The sequence below is a fragment of the Balearica regulorum genome, chromosome 12 (genome assembly GCF_011004875.1).
Source record: "Balearica regulorum gibbericeps isolate bBalReg1 chromosome 12, bBalReg1.pri, whole genome shotgun sequence".
NCBI classification, from domain to species: Eukaryota; Metazoa; Chordata; class Aves; order Gruiformes; family Gruidae; genus Balearica; species Balearica regulorum.
Genome location: NC_046195.1, coordinates 19,123,675 through 19,143,627, shown reverse-complemented (window position 1 = coordinate 19,143,627; position 19,953 = coordinate 19,123,675). Strand labels below are relative to the sequence as shown.

At 38.6% G+C, this 19,953-nt stretch overlaps 1 protein-coding gene across 2 annotated transcripts in view; it reads left to right on the top strand.

The window, feature by feature from the left end:
* Positions 1 to 19,392, top strand: part of FAM169B (Protein) — a 40,513-nt gene extending 21,121 nt beyond the window's left edge. Inside the window, exons 4-9 of one of the 2 annotated variants that reach the window (XM_075763937.1) lie at positions 2,527 to 2,612; positions 4,220 to 4,394; positions 12,138 to 12,320; positions 14,703 to 14,831; positions 17,943 to 18,004; positions 19,007 to 19,392. In XM_075763937.1, coding sequence (XP_075620052.1) covers positions 2,527 to 2,612; positions 4,220 to 4,394; positions 12,138 to 12,320; positions 14,703 to 14,831; positions 17,943 to 18,004; positions 19,007 to 19,228 — 857 coding nt within the window. In that variant the 3' untranslated portion in view covers positions 19,229 to 19,392. Of the gene's footprint in view, positions 1 to 2,526; positions 2,613 to 4,219; positions 4,395 to 12,137; positions 12,321 to 14,702; positions 14,832 to 15,781; positions 18,005 to 19,006 lie in introns of those variants that run through there. The other variant, XM_075763938.1, reaches the window with a different exon arrangement.
* Positions 19,393 to 19,953: the final 561 nt, after the last annotated feature.

Below are 19,953 nucleotides of genomic sequence, written 5' to 3'. Positions count from 1 at the left end.
ATATGTTTGTCTGACTGCACGTGATCAAAGTACTGAGGTTTAGCAAGCTAGGGCTTACAGGGCAAGCCACCCAACTGAGCATGTATATACTCCATTAATTGTGAACTGAAATGTATTGGACTTAATCCATTTCACCTAGTCTTGCAATTGCAAGATCAAGCACATCAGGTCTTGCACTTGCGAGATCCTTGTAATCATATACGTCATGATTCACAGCATTGAGGTGATGCGTGTGACTTACTGTTGGCAATAACTTGATCTCTCATGATCAGGTGAATATAACCAAATATCTTCGAAAGAACAAGACCGGGAAAGGAGAGTGAAGGAACATGTGGTCTCACAAACCATGTTTGCATTTGAAATAGTGTTCCTCAAAGTTGATTATAAAATGAAAATGAGAATATGGGGAAGCATGGATGGATTTAACTGCGGACCAGATGTTAACTTGAAAAATGATAACAAAAAGCAAAGTACATATGTTTGTGTGAAATCTGGAGAAATGTTTTTCCTTCAAGGAAGGCATCCATATAGATAAGGTTGCTCAAGTAATGTGATGTGACAGTTGCTATGTCAACTAGTGTTCCCTTCCACACATTTAAATTATTGAATAGCACAGTAAATGTTCTATAAAAGTAGCTCCTTACAGCATGGTTATGCATCTTCCTATTTTCCTCAAAGCTTTTAAAAACATTTTTGACCTTTATTGTGTGTCTTGTATGTGTCTGAACTATGTGCCAAACCTCTGCAGCTCCCATTAAAGTCAGCATTTGGCCCATTATGTTCCATTGTCTGACTCAGCTCCCTTTGTACTGCATGTTTCATGGATGTGTAATGGAGCAGGGACTGCTTGCGTTTGAAAGCAGAGTGAAGGGACTGAGGGAACAGATTGAATCCATCACAGAAAGAGTATGAAACTCCCATGCAAGTAAGTGCATAATATTTAATGAATTGAAGCTGGTGCTATAAACAGGCATCTGCCCTTGCGTGCAATACTTTCTTCATTGTTAACCCAGTACACAAAATGTAACGCTTTTTGGCACATGCTTTAATAATTTATTTGAAAGATAAGTTAGCTAAGTGGAATCTCCAGCCTGGAAGCCAGCAGGAGATGGTAGAGGCTGAAGCAAAAAGGGAAACTAACCTGTGCGCATCAGCAACATTTGTATAACCTGAGGCTAGAACAGGTAAATGATGAATCCTGTTAAAGCTGTTTCACTTCTTTGTGTGTGAATTTGTCTCTAACTTGTAGGTGTGTTTTAACTTTCTTACGTTTGTCCCTAGTTGGGTAGCTTAGAAAACCATTAGACAGTGCACTCTCTTAGGACTCGAGGTGTGAACTCCATGCTGTTCTTTGCACCATACTTCTTATATTATATTATATTTTATCTTCTTGTCTAAAAATGGGGATGCTAGCTGCCCTGTTTGAAGTTAGTAAAGATACTAGTGTTCTTGAGCACTCCTGAAATTGTGGCTGTGTACTTTCTTCAGGTGGATGTCACCACTGTACAGCGAATAAAATTTCTTTCTGCTGAAATATTTGCTGCTTGATGTGTTGGTGGTCATAAATGATCAAATTTCTGTCTTTATTCTAAAACCTAATCTAAACCCTTAAAATCTATTCTATATCATTTGAAATGACCCTGTGTTAAAACTTTTCTTTCTGAATTCTTGGGAGCAATTTCAGTGTTGCTGTTGCTGCTTTAGACTTTCTCTTGTAAATCTAATGGCAGGCAATGAATTCTGTATATGAACATGTAGGAGTAGGTTTTAAATACTTGTTTCTGCATATGTGAAAAATTCAGGAAGAATGGGAAGAAGTGGGGTGGAAGTTCTGCATAGTATCTACACAAGGACCTGACTTATGTGTAGGTTGGTCATACACTTCTGCTTCAGGGCAAAGTGTGTCTTACTCATGTGTGCATGTGTCTGTCCTTTGTTGATAGAAATCTCTGTATGCATTTGAACTTCTGTGACTGTCTGTCCATGCAGAGATGTAGGAGTCTGTACTCTGAAGGTACAGATATATAGACATTCAATCACATAGGCAGCTGAAATGCTATTTGATAAAGTGAATATAAAAACTTTTGTGTTTGACTTGTGTGGGTGCAAATACCAGCATGTATGCATGTGGACAGGGGAAACAAACAAGTTGAAAGAAACATCAAAAGTATAACCTTTAGCTAGGTAGCTCTCTCTGTCCCAAATGCCACTCAAGCTTACTGTGCTACTGAACAGATATTATGCAGGAAGTGCTTTATTCATACGGCACACAGGTTGTCATACCAAAGTCACATCAATTCCTGAGAAAAATTACCTTCACTTGATGCCTCGTGTGGCACTGAAAATTGGATATCAAGGGATACAGAGGAGAAATTGAAATACAATTATTGTTCTGCTGTCTCACAGCAGTTCAAACTGGAGTCAGCTGGAGGAAGAAGCAGATCTGAGGCTGCTTGTGGAAAAGTTCAGAACCAGCTGTGTATATATTTGAAGGTAATGTGTTCTGCTGTCTTTTTCTTTTTGTAGTTTTGGCAGTTTATTTGAACCAGTGCTGGTGGCCTGTTGAAGATGTAGTAAAGACAGCTGATCCTTCTAGAGATGGGCTAATTTCGGTAAGGATACTGTTTTAAACAGTTGCCTTTACCCTGGAATTTCCCAACTAGAACAATCATATGTAATTGTCTCTGGTCTCCTATAGCTCATACTTTATAACCTGTGGGATCTGGGCTATGTGGCTCACCGGGTACTTCACATGTCTCCATTGCACAGTGACATGCACATTAACCCTCTCTAAACAATTTTATGCATGCAGTTTATGATTCATCTGTGGGATTTATTAGGCTTTGGTTTTAGTTTACCTTTACTGCCTACTAAAGGAATAATCAGATAAACCAAATTACTACATTAGCAATAACTCTTCACTCTTCAGTCAAGTTAGTGTTGCTTGACTGACTGTCTGATGGAAAGGTGTTACTACCCTTTGGAACAAGGTTTTATCTAGCTAGTTATGATTTTTTTTTTTTGCCTTGGATAATGTTTATATTGTGTTCATTTTATGAAATGGTTAGATCCTATATCTGTGATTCTTTTTCCAAATAAATTATCTTAGTAGGATATGACTACTTTTTCATAATTTGAGAGATTTGGGTAGCCTGTAATCTGTTTTCAGCTAAAAAGTTAGATGCCTACTGGATGTAAGCTTTGTGTTGCTGTGAGGCTGTTAAGTCAGTTCTGTTTCCTACCCAACCCTTTGTGTCCAGCTTTGGTCCTTAATGATTCTGTTCCTTTATCATCTTTCCCTAATATCTGCCATACACAGAGTTTAGTTCCTCACTGAATTAAGTAGACTCTCCACTGAACTGGAGGGAATTTGAGATACAAATCCTTGCAAGATAGAACTTAGGATAGAAACACAGGCTTTCAGGCTTTCAAGCAGCTGCTGTATCAACAGAGAATGAAAAAAATACCTGAAAATAGAAAACTTGCCCCTTCTAGCTCATTGCTAAGAGAGAAGTTGTCATTATTTGTGGAAACTCTCATTTTCTTTTTCAGCTTTCATATAAAGCTTGTTGTCACCACTTTTTACCTTGATGACCGATATGATCGCGTTCCTTTATATTCCTCCATCTCCCTGTCCTGATAGTTGTCTACTAAGAAGCACGACATAAAACCTGATTGTTCATATAACACCTAGATTATAAGGTGGTTGGGACAGACTGTATTTAATCTCTGTTTTGTATAGTGTCTATCTCAGTAAGGTCCTTGCCCACTAAAGTTCTGTGATGCTGTGGCAAGACAGGTAATAGGGGAGAAGGGACCAGGATAACACAGCGAATCCTGTCTTTATTTTGCTTTTGGGTAGAATTAGATTGCTTTGATCCTGTTTCCAAATCTGTGACTAGTTTGCTGTGACTACAATCAAGATACTTCTTTTCCTGCTGCTTTAGAATTTCTTTCTGTGACAACAGGACATATCTCAAACTTTATAAATTGTTACTAAATTATTCAATGCCCTCTATGGATAGAGGGTGGAACACTGGGAAAAACTGTTTTTGTTAGTCTATCTGAACCAATTCATGAGGTATTTTCCCCAAATTAAGTGTACTTGTTCCCTCATCTCCTCCTTCCCAGCCCCTTTTAATTTTGAAGCCTTTTATGAAATGCAAAATACTATTCTTTGCTTCATTTTGCTTTGGTCTGTTTTTGTTTGTTCTCTAAGGTCCAGACATTTGGAGAAAGAATTGTCCTCTTTGTTCTGAACTACATTATTTTGGGAATGCTGGAAGGCAGTTCAGCTAATGATGCATTCTTTCTACCTCACTCTGCCACTGAGTGTGCCAAGATACTCTGGAGAAATGGCGAGGCTGTTGCCTTTTACTCGGTCAAGATGAAAGGTAAGGTCATTTTAGAGACACATTTCCATTAGTTCCTAATAGCTACTAGTGTAATCCTTTTGTTTATCTTTCAGTATAAATAATCCTGGTTCTCATTTACATTTTTATATCAAATCTCTCTCAGAATGAATCTGGGGAACAAACCTTCCCAAAATTTGGAAGCTATCCATATTACTTTCATTTAAAGATGATGGCTTCAAACTCTATTCTCAGTTACACTGAGTGATCTGAGGTACTGGCTTATTCTAATAAAATATACTTTAATACAGGCAAGTAGAAGGTCATATGTCTAAGAACAAAGAGTATAGGGCCTACCCACAGAATGGAGGACTGCATCCTGGAAAAAGTGATATCTGAAAAAAGGAGTACAGTTCACAGTGGAAAACCAGTGTATCAGGAGTGGCTGGTGGTGAGAAGTGGTAATATCCTTGGATGCATAAGGAGCAGTGGTTGGGTTGTGTAGAGGAAGGTATATGCGCTAGATCAGACCTGGAATGCTTTGTCCAGTTGTGGTACTCTCAGTTTAAAGGATGGTGATTAACTGATTTCATCATTAATTGATTAACTAGTGTAGAAAAGAAACAATGTATGTGATTCTTTAGGGATACTTCACAGAACCACAGACTGATGGGGTTGGAAGGGACCTCTGGAGATCATCTAGTCCAACCCCCCTGATAAAACAGGATCACCTAAAGCAGGTTGCACAGGATCACATCCAGGTGAGTTTTGAATGTCTCCAGAGAAGGAGACACCACAACCTCTCTGGACAGCCTGTTCCAGTGCTCTGTCACCCTCACAGTAAAGAAGTTTTTTCTCATATTCAGAGGGAACTTCCTGTGTTCCCATTTGTGCCCATTGCCGCTTGTCCTCTTGCTGGGCACTACTGAAAATAGTCTGGCCTCATCCTCTTGACACCTGCTCTTTAGATATTACGAAGTGTTGAAAAGATTCTCTTGCAGTCTTCTCTTCTCCAGACTAAACAGACCCAGCTCTCTCAGTCTTTCCTCATACAAGAGATATTTCAGGCCCTTAATCATCCTCTGCTGGACTCTCTCCAGTAATTCCCTGTCTTGAACTGAGGAGCCCAGAACTGGACACAGTATTTCAGGTGCGGTCTCACTAGGGCAGTATATATGCATTATACTTGCACCAGCGTCAGCTTTAGTGAAGGTCTTCTATTAAATAGAGAGTTTGTATTAATGCAGGTACATTGCTGTTAACCAGTCTAGAGTGGAAAAGACTTCATTAGATAACTCCAGGTATGCAGTTGAGTACATACCCCCATGTAGGAGCTGGTTACCAGTCTGTATTTAAGATTCGTGGGTGTCATCTTGATACCAGCAGCTTAAATGTAGAGAAGTTGGTATCTTTGGAGGTAAATGTATTATTCAAGTCAGCAACCAGTAGCCATCTGTCCAAGAGAGAATAAGAAACAACTTGAGAGCCGTACAGATACGGATTGCGTTGGATTCCGGATGACAGCCTGAAGGTGCCTTCTCCGATAGAGTCTCAAAGGCCAGCAGCAGTAAGGGATGTTCTGCTCTTCTGCTGCCTTGGAATGTGCAAAATCCGTATTCACACTGAGGTGTAACTTGTACACCACTGTGCCGGTACAGTGCTACTGTACTATCAATGATGAATCACGTCTCAGCCTATGATAAAGGAATCTTGTGTATATCTATCTATCTGTCTATCTGTGATTGTACTGATGAACTGGTTTGTAATTGACAAACACTTCAACTGCCATAGTACATTTTCCTTTAAGGTAATAAATATTTCTGAGCAAAGCTTTTGGAAAGAGACACTTGTATGGGCTGTAATGACTCATGCTTCAGTAAAATAAATTTGCACAGTAGTCTGTTATGGGTGGAGTATTAGCCAAGTTGAAACTGTTTCTGAGTAAGTTGAGAGTCACAGTTTGGTTTTAAACCAGGTCCACATAAAATACAAATTCTTCAAGTCCAGCTTTGTCAGCATCTGTCTTTTGTTGCCAGTGGTTTTTTTTCTCTGGGCAGCTATATTTGTTAGTTTTTGGCCTGTCTCACAAATTACTGCAGTCTTTTGCCAAAGCCTTTTCGGGAAGCTTGAAACGGATTGGTTTTGCCCCTTTTTGCTATTTGCTGTATGCATTTAGAAAATAATTCCTCTTTCTGAAGTTCTGTGATTTCAACTTCATACCAGCCACGCTCTGGCTGATCCTATTCTCTCTACTTTCTGGAAGAGCCATGGATTTATTAGGCCCAAAACAGGCTGAGATAAATATCTTCTCTTAGAAGTTGCATTTCACATGGTGGTTAGAAGTTGTATTTCACATGGTTGTTGTAGATTTTTTTTTTAACTTTTCTTTTTTTATCATAATGTAAGTTCTTTTTTCTTTTACTGTTCTGGTCAGAACATTTAGTAGGGGCAACTTTAAGTACAGGACTTTATATTGTGCTGGACCTCTGTTACAGCTTCTGGTCCTAGGACGAAGTTATTTTCCTCTGTGCCCACCATGTGATTCTGATTCCTCTGCAATTACCTGGCTGTTCTTTATAGTTTTATTTTCTTCATTAAGTAATTGAGACTCCCAAGCTGATGCTATATTCAACTGTATTTCTCATCTGTGAATTTTCCATTATCTACAGTACGACAAAAAAACATGCTTCGGTGGAGCCAAATAAGCCAGAACAGATCTGTGGAGCATGGCTATTTCAAACATAAGTCATCTGGGTGAATCATAGAAATGGTGACCAAGGAGGAGAGAGTCTGTTCTATCTTAGCTACAGATTTAGTGTGCCGTTATGCAAACTAAATTTTCAGTGGACTTCAGTGATTCCAATTAACTATCTTGGCAATATTGTAAAGTCATTTCCATTTGCCAGTTCCACACATCCATCCATCTTATGAACATCTTTAACTGGATCTCTTTTGATAGTCTAGCTAAAGAGGGACAGATGGTCTTGAGCACCTGCCTTGCTCAGAGGCGCAGTAACTGCAGGTCAAAGTTTTGAGACAATTTGGCAACTACTGACACTGACCATCCTGCACCTGTTGTGTAGATAAACTGAAGACTCATTCTTCAAGGCTATCGCTTTTCATGAGCATTAGACACCTTTATTAAAACAAAATTTATTCATGACTACACAGATCATCACCCTAGCCTCTCTGGTATGTTCCTATTCCTTTCCAATGACAGGCATGCAGCATTTACCACTGGGTATACTAAAGATTGATGAGACGTACTAAGCCACTAATGAGGCTGATAAGACACTTTGTCACGTGCCAAGATAAATGTCTCCAATTTTATCTATGTCAGCGGCTTCCATATTAGACAGCTGAGGAGTTAGACCTCACTGCATGTAGCTACTTAAAGGTACAACAGGAAATGACAGTTTCCTGTCCCTGTGCCTTTCTTTGCAGACAGCAGCCTGAAAATGGAATATTTTGCAGAAAACCTTCATATAGATACTTTGGTTTTGAGATCTGTTTTATATTCTTCTAAGTATTTCTTTCCTTTTTTTTTTTCCTGGTATGCTCTAAATCTGTGTGAAAACCTCAAAAATAATGTGTTTTGTATAGTGATGTAGGATTAATGACCGTAGTTACTGACACTATTTTTTGTGCAATGAAACCATGTAATTCCCTGAAAGTTTGTCTTTTTTATTTACTGAGGATTAGTAATTACTGAAAATGGACTCTTACCACATTCACATAAATGTCAGGAGAGTGTAGAAGATTCATCATGCAAATAAATCAGTAAGGAAGTTGGAAGATGCTATAAGCCAGGAGTGTCTTAGTCCCTTTAAGAATAAAACAGAACAAAAGCCCTTTTTTATATACAGAAAAAAGACCTCAGCTTTTTTCCCCCCCCCTACTGTTACGTATTACTGTTTCTATAACACATAGGAACTGCCCAGTTGTGGACCAACCTGTCTACAGTACAAAAAGGAAGGAAATCAGATTGCCAAAGCTTGTCCCTTCCCAAGTTTGCTGTGTCCCTTTTGTGAAACCTTAGTAGTAAAAGTGTAGAGAAAGATAGTATTGTCTGTGTGGTGAGTCAAACCTCAGACCAGCCTTAACAAAATTTGGTCCTCTGAGAAGGCTGTAAAGCATGCAGTTGAACCAGGAGTAAATGTATTGTTGGCTTCTCATTCATTCTGTAGAGATGCTCCACAAATCACAGTTTGGGAACACCTGACCACAAAAAGTCTAAGCTGATATAAAGTAGGCAGCAGAACAACCCTGGCCCAGTCTCTGCTTTTTGCTACCCCAGAGCCTTAGAGATGGTCTTTGGAAGTGGCTACCCAAGCTAAAATCCGTGTCACGCCTTTCTTCATACAAGCCTTTGCAAATTTCTTTTAATACTTTGGTGGCTCAGGTGGTATTCTGTAGAAATAGATCCCTAAAGTGATAATAGGATTTTATTTTTCACTGATTACATACATTTCTTTATGAAAAAAAAAAAAAAAAAAAGAGAATTGAAGTTAACCTGACAGACAATTAGCTGAAATCTTGTTGGATAATTGCTTTTCTCTCCGTCTGTTTTCTAGCAATAATATTTTTAATGTGCATTTCTGGGGCAGACTGAAGGTTCTGGCTGTAATAAAAATTAAATGACTACATACCAGTCAAGACATGAATTCATTTAATTTTATTGAAGCCAGAACCTTTGTTCCCCTTCTCACATACAAATTCACACAATGAGTTGACCTTGGGTTCTATTCAGCAGAAATATTCCCCACCCTTTACACAAGCACTCAGCCTGCAGAAGGCCTGTCCAAACATGTGTGTGCCAAGCCAACTTGTTCAGCAGGGAAATAGTCAGTACACACAACCTTGTTTTGTTTGGGTCTGTTGGATGTGGGGACTGGATTGTTGTTTTTTTTTTCTGGTTTGCGGCTCTTTGGGAATGCTAATGGCTGTCTGCTTTCCTGCCTTTGTAATATCTGTTTACCATTTTGCTGGCTCGTAAGTTGGTCATTTGGCACTCGTGACCTAACCAAACAGATCAAAGGCTTTCAAAGGGCAGACTGTATGAATACTTCCATCTTCATCGCCCTTATTTTCCCTGTCTCCTCCCTCACCTCAAAACTTTGTTTGTATGTTTCAACAATGAAACCAACCTCTGAACCAAATGTGTGAGAGCCTAGTGGTCACCTCTGGGCCACCATTAGCTCACGGTAACCTCTTTGCTATTGGATGGGAACTAGAGACAAAGTGGCCTTTGTTCCAAAGGTGGGTTGGTTGGTTGGTTTTATTTCAAATGGCTGTGGGCTATGACTCTTCTAATATGTTTCCCAGGGACAAGGTGAAGAATGGCTTCATGGTTTCTTTATTTACAGTGCCTTTAGACATTACAAGTTTTTGTCTTCTCAACACAAAATTAGGAGCACAGACATAAATCACTCAGCTCCTGGGATTACTGCAGAGCAGTCTCATCAGGATTTATAGGAGACAGACTATATGAGATAATAATAAACTTATAAGGACACTTGCAACATGCAGGAATTCTTAAAGCTATTGACTTCATGAGGAAAAGTTTGTCCCTTTCTTAGGATGTATGGTGCAACACTGCTGGAATCCAACATCTCTGTTGGGCTGGCAGCTAACAATGGGACTGGGGATATACGCAGTTTTTTGGCTCATGAAAAAAGAGTAACTACCCATCATATGTTACAAATATTGAAAAGTTATAAACACCACCACAAACCATCCTTTTCCAACAATGTGCTTCAACATGTGTTTGAAGTTAAGCATGCAGTTTCATTAATTTAAGGGTGCACCAAGCCTGGATGTGAATGGATTGGTTATGTAGTTACGTACGCTTGTTGTATGGCTAAGTGTGACGTGGATTCTTGCTAAGTGGAGAGCTACAGCCTTGACAAATCAGGGTTTAGGCTTGAATACAGTCATGTATGCTTTGCTGAACTGGCATCGTAGAAAAGAGAGTAATGAAAGTCAGGCCTAGTGACTGTAAGCAAAAGGTACTGGACCCCAACTCAAGGAACAGAACTAGACTTCAGTTTAAGATAGGTATTGTCGATGTGATAAAGAAAAAAATGGCTCTCAAGTAAAAGCCTTATACTGAAATTCAGGAACAGCCATTCAATATGACATTTGTGAAACTATGGAATAGGTCTTAATGAAGTGCTGAAAGTTTCAACTCTCAAGACACTGGAAGCTAGACTGAGTGGTACACTAGTAAGTGGTAAGCAGGAAAACCAAGAAGGTCTTGATGAGATTTAAGCAACAAAGTAAGAAAGTGTAATCTTCTGTTATAAAGACTTGGATATCCATTTGTATTTAAACTGCCATATACACAGATAGAAGCAGCGTAAAATTTTTATAAATATTTTCAAAAAAATGAAAATAAATTGACGAGATGTTTCTATGGTTACCTTATCCTATACATAGATAGTTGGTGAACTGATGCTGGTCATTCATTTCAAAGCTGAATGCTTATGCCGTCAAGTAGTTTGAGGTTTTGTTTTTATGGTGTTTTGCACTGAATGCAAGTTGTATGGTGAATTGCTAATGTACCTCCTGCAGTAGGACCCTAAGTTGTTTAGGGTGAACATTAAAATTTTGGACCCTGAACGTCTTAATCAACTTTCTCTTGACTCCAGTTTGAGTTTACCATACATAATTGCAAAATAAATCCCTTAGTTCTAATTTTTTTTAACAGTTTTCACTGAAAACTGAATTTTAATAGTTTGGAGGCTTATACGCGAGTCTGTATTTTGTCCACGTGTAGAGCATTATGTCATGTCCCCATGGTTTCAAGTGACTGACTGAATATTTTTATTAGCAAAGACCATCCTTGAGTGAAAACCTTCATTTAACACTAACAGTAGTAGTTCAAGTGATGGACTAGAAGCACGTACGTGCATGATAAATTACCCCTCAGTAGAAATGGAGTGACTTACAAAGGAGCACTTACAGTACTTTCTTGTAATGCACCATTTGGTTGTTTATGGCTTTATACCCAAACGCCTTAATTAATGCCTATACTCCTCTTCCTACAGAAGTGTGACTTTTGTGTGCTGAGATCGAAGACTGAATACGCAGTGGAAGGGTTGTATAACTTTGTGACCAGTAAAAGTCAGAAAGGAGGTGTAAATGATGGGGCCAGTCAAGTTTCATACTTTGGAGTATTATCATACCATTTGGGGAGGCACAACAGCAATGTATGCAGAGACCCAGGAGAGCCTCTCTTCCCTCCCTGCAGTCATCATGACGTTGTTAGCTTAAACAGTATTGGGAGTTTTCTCTGGAAGCCTTCTCCACTGTCCAGCTGCATCTGGCAGTATTGACCTTCTGAGCATTTAAATCATACTGTGTTGTGTGGTCCAGTGTATTTCATAAAAAGAGTTTGTGGGGTGATTTTCCAGAATAGCCAAAAGTTAAAGGAGTATACTGAGATTGCATTCAGAATATTTATGCCACTATAGCCCGGTTATATCTTCTCTGTGAACTTTCCTATGTACCTACATGTCTGATTATGAAAAATCGTGGTTTTCACCCCAGTACTATGGTGAGAGCTGTCAACCACTTGTTAAGCAGGTCCTCTCAGTTTGATGGTACAAATCTTCCTCCTGGAAAGTGTTTTACTGTCAATGTGAATGCCCTTCAGCTGGGGTCAGCCTCATAGCTTGTGGAAAGATATCAGGCAGTATTTGTGTCTAGAATCACACAGCAGTTAGTTAGTGTAGCAATACTGATTTTGTTTTCAAATTCATGTTTTTTACTGTCTGCTTTCAGGGAGCTTATGCGATGGTACAACCAGTCAATGTTACTTGCTGCCGGTTTTGGATACTATATTTGTCCGGAGAAAGTACAGAAGAGGTGGCCTAGGGATGAAAATGCTGCGTGATTTCTGTCAGTCTTTCATGGCTGAGGATGCCTTGGGGATCAGCTGCCCTATTTCTGCTGCCATGTGTCAAGGTAAATCGTTTGATGTGGAAGTGTTAGGTAAGGGTCATGTATAATGTATAAATTTCAATATGGCCTTGGCAGGATTTTCTTAACTGTATAGTTCAGTGCACTTGTCTGAACTGTTGTTAGCGTGCAGCTGGTTACTTGTCTTGAAACATCTGGAATTTCCTGTGGAAAGGTAGGCCAATATTTATGTAAGACAATGAGAAGCATAAAACTCATACTGCCTCTTTGACATTTTGCATTCTGATCTCACTGTCTCTTAGAAATAGAACTGTGTCGTTGCCCTAGACAGTGACTTACCCATTTTATTTGACACCAGAGGGAAAAGAATCCTAAGATGTTGTCAAGCCTACACTACGCACATTTGCTCCTGTAGATACTGCATTTGTAAGAAATTAAATAAGCCATATACCTGGGCTCTGTTCATTCATCCAGTAACATCAGTACTTGTTTCATATTGACTGTCTTTGAACATTTGCACTTTTAAAAGATCATTTAAGTAGTTACATATCTTCGCTGTGTTCAGGTTGAAGTTCTAGTTTTGCTAGTAAAATTTACAGAAAACATCTGTGCTCACATTATTTGTAAAACTATATTCCTTAGAAAAGCATTTTTTCCTAAAGTTGCTCTCTGTGCAGCATACAATCTTTGCTGTCATTTTTTGGGAGATGTTTCTATTGATTTACGACTTTATAGCTATTTACTAGTAAGTGTCAACAAAATGATGACTGTATCTGTTCTTTCTCTTGGTCAGTGTGTGCCATTGGATATATACAAATGTATCCCAATGTACACAAATGTACCCCAGGAGTTTCTAAGATACTTCTAAATTCAGGAAGGGATAGTATTGACAATATTCCTTCTCTTCTCCCAGTAATATCCATTTTTCCTATGGCAGGCATCAATGGTTTAGATGCTATGGATCAGAAAGCTGCATTGTTTATGTGTTATGCTAGCGATGTATTGCAAGACTATACTTTCATCTCAATTAAGTGTAGAGCTAATAGTGAAAAAAATTGATATACATCATGTTCTAATTAGGTTTTTCTGGTTCTTTTATAAAAACGACTAGCACTGTGAGTTAAATGTTGAGTATATTGAAGTCACTGCCTGTTCTTAATTTCACTGGAACCACAATCTCATACTTGGACAAAAGAATGCAACCTTTTACTCTAAATCTCTGTACTAAATGTGCCCAGTTTTCACTAGCATGTTATTTAATGTGCTGTAGAGGCCTAAAAGGAAGTAAAAAGCCATTTAGCAGGTATCTCTATTTTGGTATATAAGTTACTTTCAGTAGCTTTTATTGAAATGATTAATTTAGTTTGGATATCCTGGGATAAAATTAATGACAGTGATCTGCTTGTTACTGAAAGGCAAATGTTTACATACCGGAATTAGGGGTTTTGTTTCAACATCCCATTGTTAAACTCAACTGAATGTTGAAGATAAATTACCCGTTCTGTAGTATGATGAACTACAATGGACAGAAGAGAGCATGAAAATAATTTCATTGTTTACAGATTGCTATCTTAGTACAGTTGATGGAACTGATAGAATGATAGTTAAGGAAAGTTTAAAAATCCCCTTTAAATTTTTTGAACTGTTTGTCCTACAACATGCATCTCCTCTTGGTTCTGCACACATCTTAAGGAAACCTATAATTAAGACAGATTTCAGTTTAATAACATGAGCAAACCTAAACTTGATTGTTTATCCAAATTATATTAATGTCCAGTGTGTACTGACTGTGATAGGAATCTGTGGGAATATGGTTTCTAAAGGGGATCGTACATCTGACACAGGTACCCCTGTTATTCCTCTGTTAGTTCTTCCAGTTTCCTGTTTTCCACATCCAAAGAGATAAATGAACCCAAGCAATGGAGTGTAGGGTAGCAGTAGTAAAATGGAGGGTGATACTGGCCCAGGAACAAACTGATACAAAGCTTTTGTTTAGAAATAGAAATTAGAGTAGCATTCTTAACAATTACAGCTGGGAGAGACTGAAACACCTTTCATTTCAGAGTAGTGAGGGTAAAAAACCTGTACCACTGTTAGTCTAAAACCTGGTAAGTGTGATGCAGTGCCAAGAAGAAGGTGGCTCAGTAAGTCATTTCAAGTTCTGTATATCTGTGCTCACGAGGAAGTCATCTAGGTTGAAGCAGATGGACAGGATTCACTCATGCCCTTTTAGGTCATTCCACATAGACTTTTCCTTAAATGCCCCAGCTAAAAGAAAAAAAAAGGAAGATGAGAAGAGAGAAGAAAAGATTTCCAAAGGAACTAATGAAAGTAGGTCTGAGAGAATTTCCAGGATAGAATACGCTCCCTCTTCCACTGTACTTTTCACTCATTCATGCTTTTACCTCCTTGGTTTCTCCTATTCAGTTTGCCAGAAATTCTTGCAGACTTATCCTGAGGAGCAGAAGCGACTGTGGGAGGTGGAAGCACCAGGAGATTGGAACCAGCGAGTGAATATCTGGTTAAAAATTCAGATGGAGTCATCTCCTTCAGGAAGTGAGTTAAAATAAACAGTGTGAACTTAGCCATGTTGGTTATATAAAGATAAGAACTAAAATCAAGGGTTAGGTAGTGATAATAGATAGGTGTTTCTCTGTTTGCACATGGAGAAACTACTGAGCATGCAAGTCCAGTTCACTGGTCTTTTCCCAGTAAACAGGACAATTCTTAGAAATTATGAGGTAATGAAATTGAACTACAGAGCATCTGAGAGATACTGAACAAAGCACAGTCTTGGCATAAAGTGGCTGTAACTCCCATTGCAGTACAATTACAGCAGGGTAGAAGTTAGCGCAAAAAATTCCTGTTGCACAAGACAATGTCTGGGTTATAGAGAGGGATTTGTTTCTCTTAAATTATTACAAAGAAGAAATTTGTATGGCCAATGGGCAATGTGTTTAATTACCTTCAATTTGTTGCCAATACCATTCTTGGATGGAAACACAAACATTTTCATTATGGCTTTTGGAAGATTCAAAATACGCTCCTACAGGGTAAATCCTTCTTACTGAGAGCATTTTCTGCCTACTTCACAAAAAGATAGCAACAGAGTAGGAAAACCTTTTGACAGTTCGTATGGGGATCCTGTTGATGTAATCTGTTCAGCTGGCTTGGGGATCCAGACAAGCCCCTCTGCTGCATGCGCACAAGCTGTGATAAGCATTAGGTTCCAAAAGAAGGGCGCACATTGTCTCTTTCTGGAAGTGCAGCAAGGAGTGCTGCAGAGCAAATTGCTCCCATGCCTTCCCACATCTATCCTGCTTTGTACTGTCTTGGGGACCTTCAGTTGAGACATGGCGTTTCATCTTGTCTGCAGCACCCCACAGGAGAGTTAAGTCAGAATTTAGCCCCAGGCTGGGTTCCTCTGAAGCCATTATATTTATATTCCTCATGCTTTAAACCAACAAAAACTGGTGTTGCACTTTCTTTTAATCCATCTTGCTCAGTTAAGTTTACTAAGTGAAGAGAACTACGATCACATCAGCAAACAGAAAGTGGATCCTGGAGAAGAGTATACTTTCTTTTGTCATTCTTCTTTTTGACATCTTGTACAGAAACAAACAAAGAGAAGCAACCCAAAACATGGGTAAATATAATTTCACAAGAATGGCTGTCTGTAAAAAAAACCCATGTGAGGCCTGGGAACTGCCTTGGCCAGTTCTGCACGTAAATGAGATATCTCGTATCTACAAAAAGAGGAAGGAGGGCAAGTATAAACCAGAAATGGGGGGAGGGTTTATACATATTTATATGGATTGTGAATTGCAATGTGGTCTTTATAGTGGAAGGGAGCAGAAGCAAGTGAATTTGGCACTAAAATATATAATAAAGATCTGCTTTTTAAATTACGTTCTCCACTCTGGTGCATGGCTCATTGGGCATCACTTTCCTTTACACTGAATGTGCTGAACAGGCTTTATTTCATCCATCTTCAGTGGAAAATCAGCTCACTATAAAAACAGTATTTAAAACAGTGTGTAATACATTTATTATATCTGTTTCACATATGGAATCTACTTGCATGCTTCTTGTGCTTGTGTTATCCCAGTACTGCGCATATTATGCACCCAGGGAAATACCAAGAGAGAGTACAGGATAGAAAATGCCTGCTAAAACTAGGGAAGAATTTCCCTGGTTTTGCTTTGTCCTAAAGGCAGTGTTATTCCTACATAGCTTGGTTTGATAGCTGGTGAGGAAATAACACAAGAATTTTCCAGGAATTCATGCTATCTGTTAGTAGTAGATAAAGCAGAAATATTTTCTCAATGCAGGAATCCTTTATCATCTGACCTAGCGTGCTGCTTACCATACACGTAAAGAGAAGCTTGTGTTTCCAGAGTTGTGATATAGGGACATAGAGAGGAAAATGATGTGGCATAAAATGGAAACCACTGGAGTTGTACACTTAACTGTTCCATACACGCACAGTCATTAGATCTGTAGGGGATCACTTGGGAACACAGTGCTTAATTCCTACTTGCTCTGCTATGTAGAAAGCAAAACACAATGTAATTCAATATTGTCAGCTCCAATCTGGATCTATGGCAACAACCACAAAAATAGACAAGTCTTATTCTGCTTTGATTTCTTAGATCCCCATCAACATTTGCAATGCTATGTTTTAGAAAAAATTATTGAGAAGAAAAATTGAAAATTCTGCTCATATTACATTTTTTCAGCCAGTACTCAGGATTGAATACTATTAATGTTGTTGTAAGAATTTTGCAATCATAGATATTCCAAAAAAGGTTTCTATAACCCTGAGGTCAGAATTTTAGATTTTACAAGGTAATATGGCTGCATCTAGTGGCAGTACAGATAAACTGCAGCACTCTGTTTACTGCAACTGATACTTCAGTTTGGATGTGCAGAGATACATAGGCATATACACGCACACACACACACATGTATTTCTGTCTCCAAGTGTGTATATATATCTGTAAGAATAAAGCCGTTGTCACACATAGCAGCAATCGTTCATTCTGAATTAATTCTTATTGTTTGAAAAATGGAGACATTTTATTTACAGCAAATAGTCTCAGTAGCAGGAACACAGTGACATTTCTCTTCTGGGGCTGATTGGAGGAATAGAAATCATTTAACATGATTTGCTCCTAGTTGCTAAATCTACGAAGCAGCGAATTGAACTGTTTTGAAGTAGTTCAGTAATACACATAAAGCATGTAAAGGTAAAGCTAATGCAAAAAAATAAGAAGACTGAGCAAGAATTAAAATCAATTTCAAATGATCGCTTATAATCCTTTATCTGAATTGATCAAAGTATCTGCATTTTCTGAAAGGGAGGAAGGGATTTGGGTTTGCTTGGTGTAAGAGATGAATGTATTATCTATTTAGCAGAAATTTCAAGCTAAGAAAGACCCAGAGACATTTTCTTTCTAGTATAGTTGTTCACCTTAGTCTTTTGTGGTAGTGTCATTGGGTACCCTGGTTTGGTTAATTAACAAAAGCACGGCGAAATGGCTTGACAGTAGCATTCAGGTGGCTTTTTTGGTGTGTTTTTTAAATGAAAATTGCCATGGAAGTCTGTTAACATTTTTTCCTTTTTGATCTCTTTCTGGGGCAAAACTATTTGCCCCATTTCTCCAGAGGCTGAAGCTGACTTTCAAACCAGTAAACCCAGTAAATCAGATGTGGACCAGATGAGTAAGGTACAGTGGCTAATTTGCTATTTTATGACTTTCTTTTTCATCAGTGGCATTTTCCATTTTTACTGAAGTAGTGAGGTTTAAATATGAGAGACCATCACAGACAACTATAGGTGGTTTTTCACTACTGACCCATAAGTTTATGTAGGTAATCATAGCTATATAATATATATACACATATAATTTATTCATATAGCTAATTTATATAGCTATAGTAGTTTGAGAGGCTAAAGAGTACAGGATAGTTTTCACTAAATGTTTTAGTTTGATCCTTGCTAAGATAAGGGACTGTAACCAAGCTGGCATACAGCAAATTCCAAGGTTTGGCTTTCTGAACTGCACTGTGATTTTTCCTGTGCCTGTGCAGGGGTTTGAGTATGACACCTTTAGAATGAGTAATCCAAGCTCTTTACAGTCCTAATTATTTTATCCCACTACTGAGCTGCAGATCTGACTGTGCTTAGCTTTTTACGGGATGGAGGCCTGAAACAGAGTGAGAGACTTGAATGAAGCCTAAACCTTGTAAGGGGTACATGTATCTGAGAAAACAAATGACAGTAATGAAGCTTTTTTAAGTAATAAAGAAAAAGGAGAGACGAGTGGAAGCAAAACAAAGAGCTGTAGGGATTGTTTCCCCAGTACATTTTGGTTGCCACACAATTAAATCAGTTTGTTTTCTTCAGACACGGGTCTCCTGGGGGAGCTATGACAGCGCTGGCTCCTGTGGTGCACACTCTTGCGTTATGTGCTGTGGTCATGGCTTCAGAGCCCACCCAGCCAGATCAAGGCTCCGTGTAACTCCCAGTTTTCTTTATGCTGACACTTCTGGGAACTCAGGCAGAGCTGCAGGAACGAAGCTGTTCTATCAATCAATGCAGCTAAGTTTCTTGCCTTGCATGTTTACGATGGCCTTGGTTGACAGAGGCATTTTATATCAGGATCAAGTCATTGTTTATGTTGTTTGTGTATAATTTGGTGTTCCCTCTGTCTTGGTTCTAATTTCAGGGCATTGAATACATTCCTGGTGTTGGGAAAGTGGCAGGAGATGCCACAGAAAAAAAAGATGACACAGCAGCAGCAGGGAATCTAAACTCACAGGGTCCTGAACAAGAGGATTTAGAACAAGGTGCAGGCAACACCCAGCAATACAAAGGATTCAGAAAAAGAGCAGGCCCCAGGGGCTTAGTTGGAGACAAGGCCACCAAACAATGTAGAATTATACCATAGCTGCACTTTCAAAAATCAGCAAAATCTCAGTGTGGTTTTAAAAATTGTGATTGTTCATAATTTGTAATACTGGAGAGATTTCTTCAGGTAAGATATAAATTTTTTTTGCAAGACACATGTTCATCATCTTGTGTTTTGTTTTAAATAAAGCTTTTGTTTGCTAATTGTCCTTTTCTTTTTCTTCTCACCAAGTAATTAAGTAGTAGTTGAGCTTTGTTATTTCCCTGCTCTGAAAAGATTTTATCTGATTGCATGAGATGTCCAAAAGGGAATAATTGGAGGGCTTGTAGATACTGATGTAAGAAGATATTTCTATGGAAACCACATCCTGCATTATGGAAGCGAGATATCGCAACACACGTTGGTATGAGAATGACAGCTGTAACCTTCCTTTCAAAGAGAACAATTGATCTTGAATTGCTTTTATTTGAGTTTTTTCTAGCAGAAAAATCTGCCTCGTACCCTGTGGTGGACAGAACGGCATACAAAGTCCATTAATGAAGAAGTTTGGTACAGAGAAGTGAGCAAGCTACAGGCCTTAGACTGCCTTTAAATTCAGGCACTGTGATCATGTTATGTCTAAGTTCAGGGTGTAGAACTCTGTGTAGATTATATATTGCATGTTTTATTTCCTGTAGGCTCTTTCCTAATGTTTTGCATTTAATTAACTTGGAAGTAAAACATATTTCACTGGATTACTCATGTTATGGCTTGGTAAAGAGATT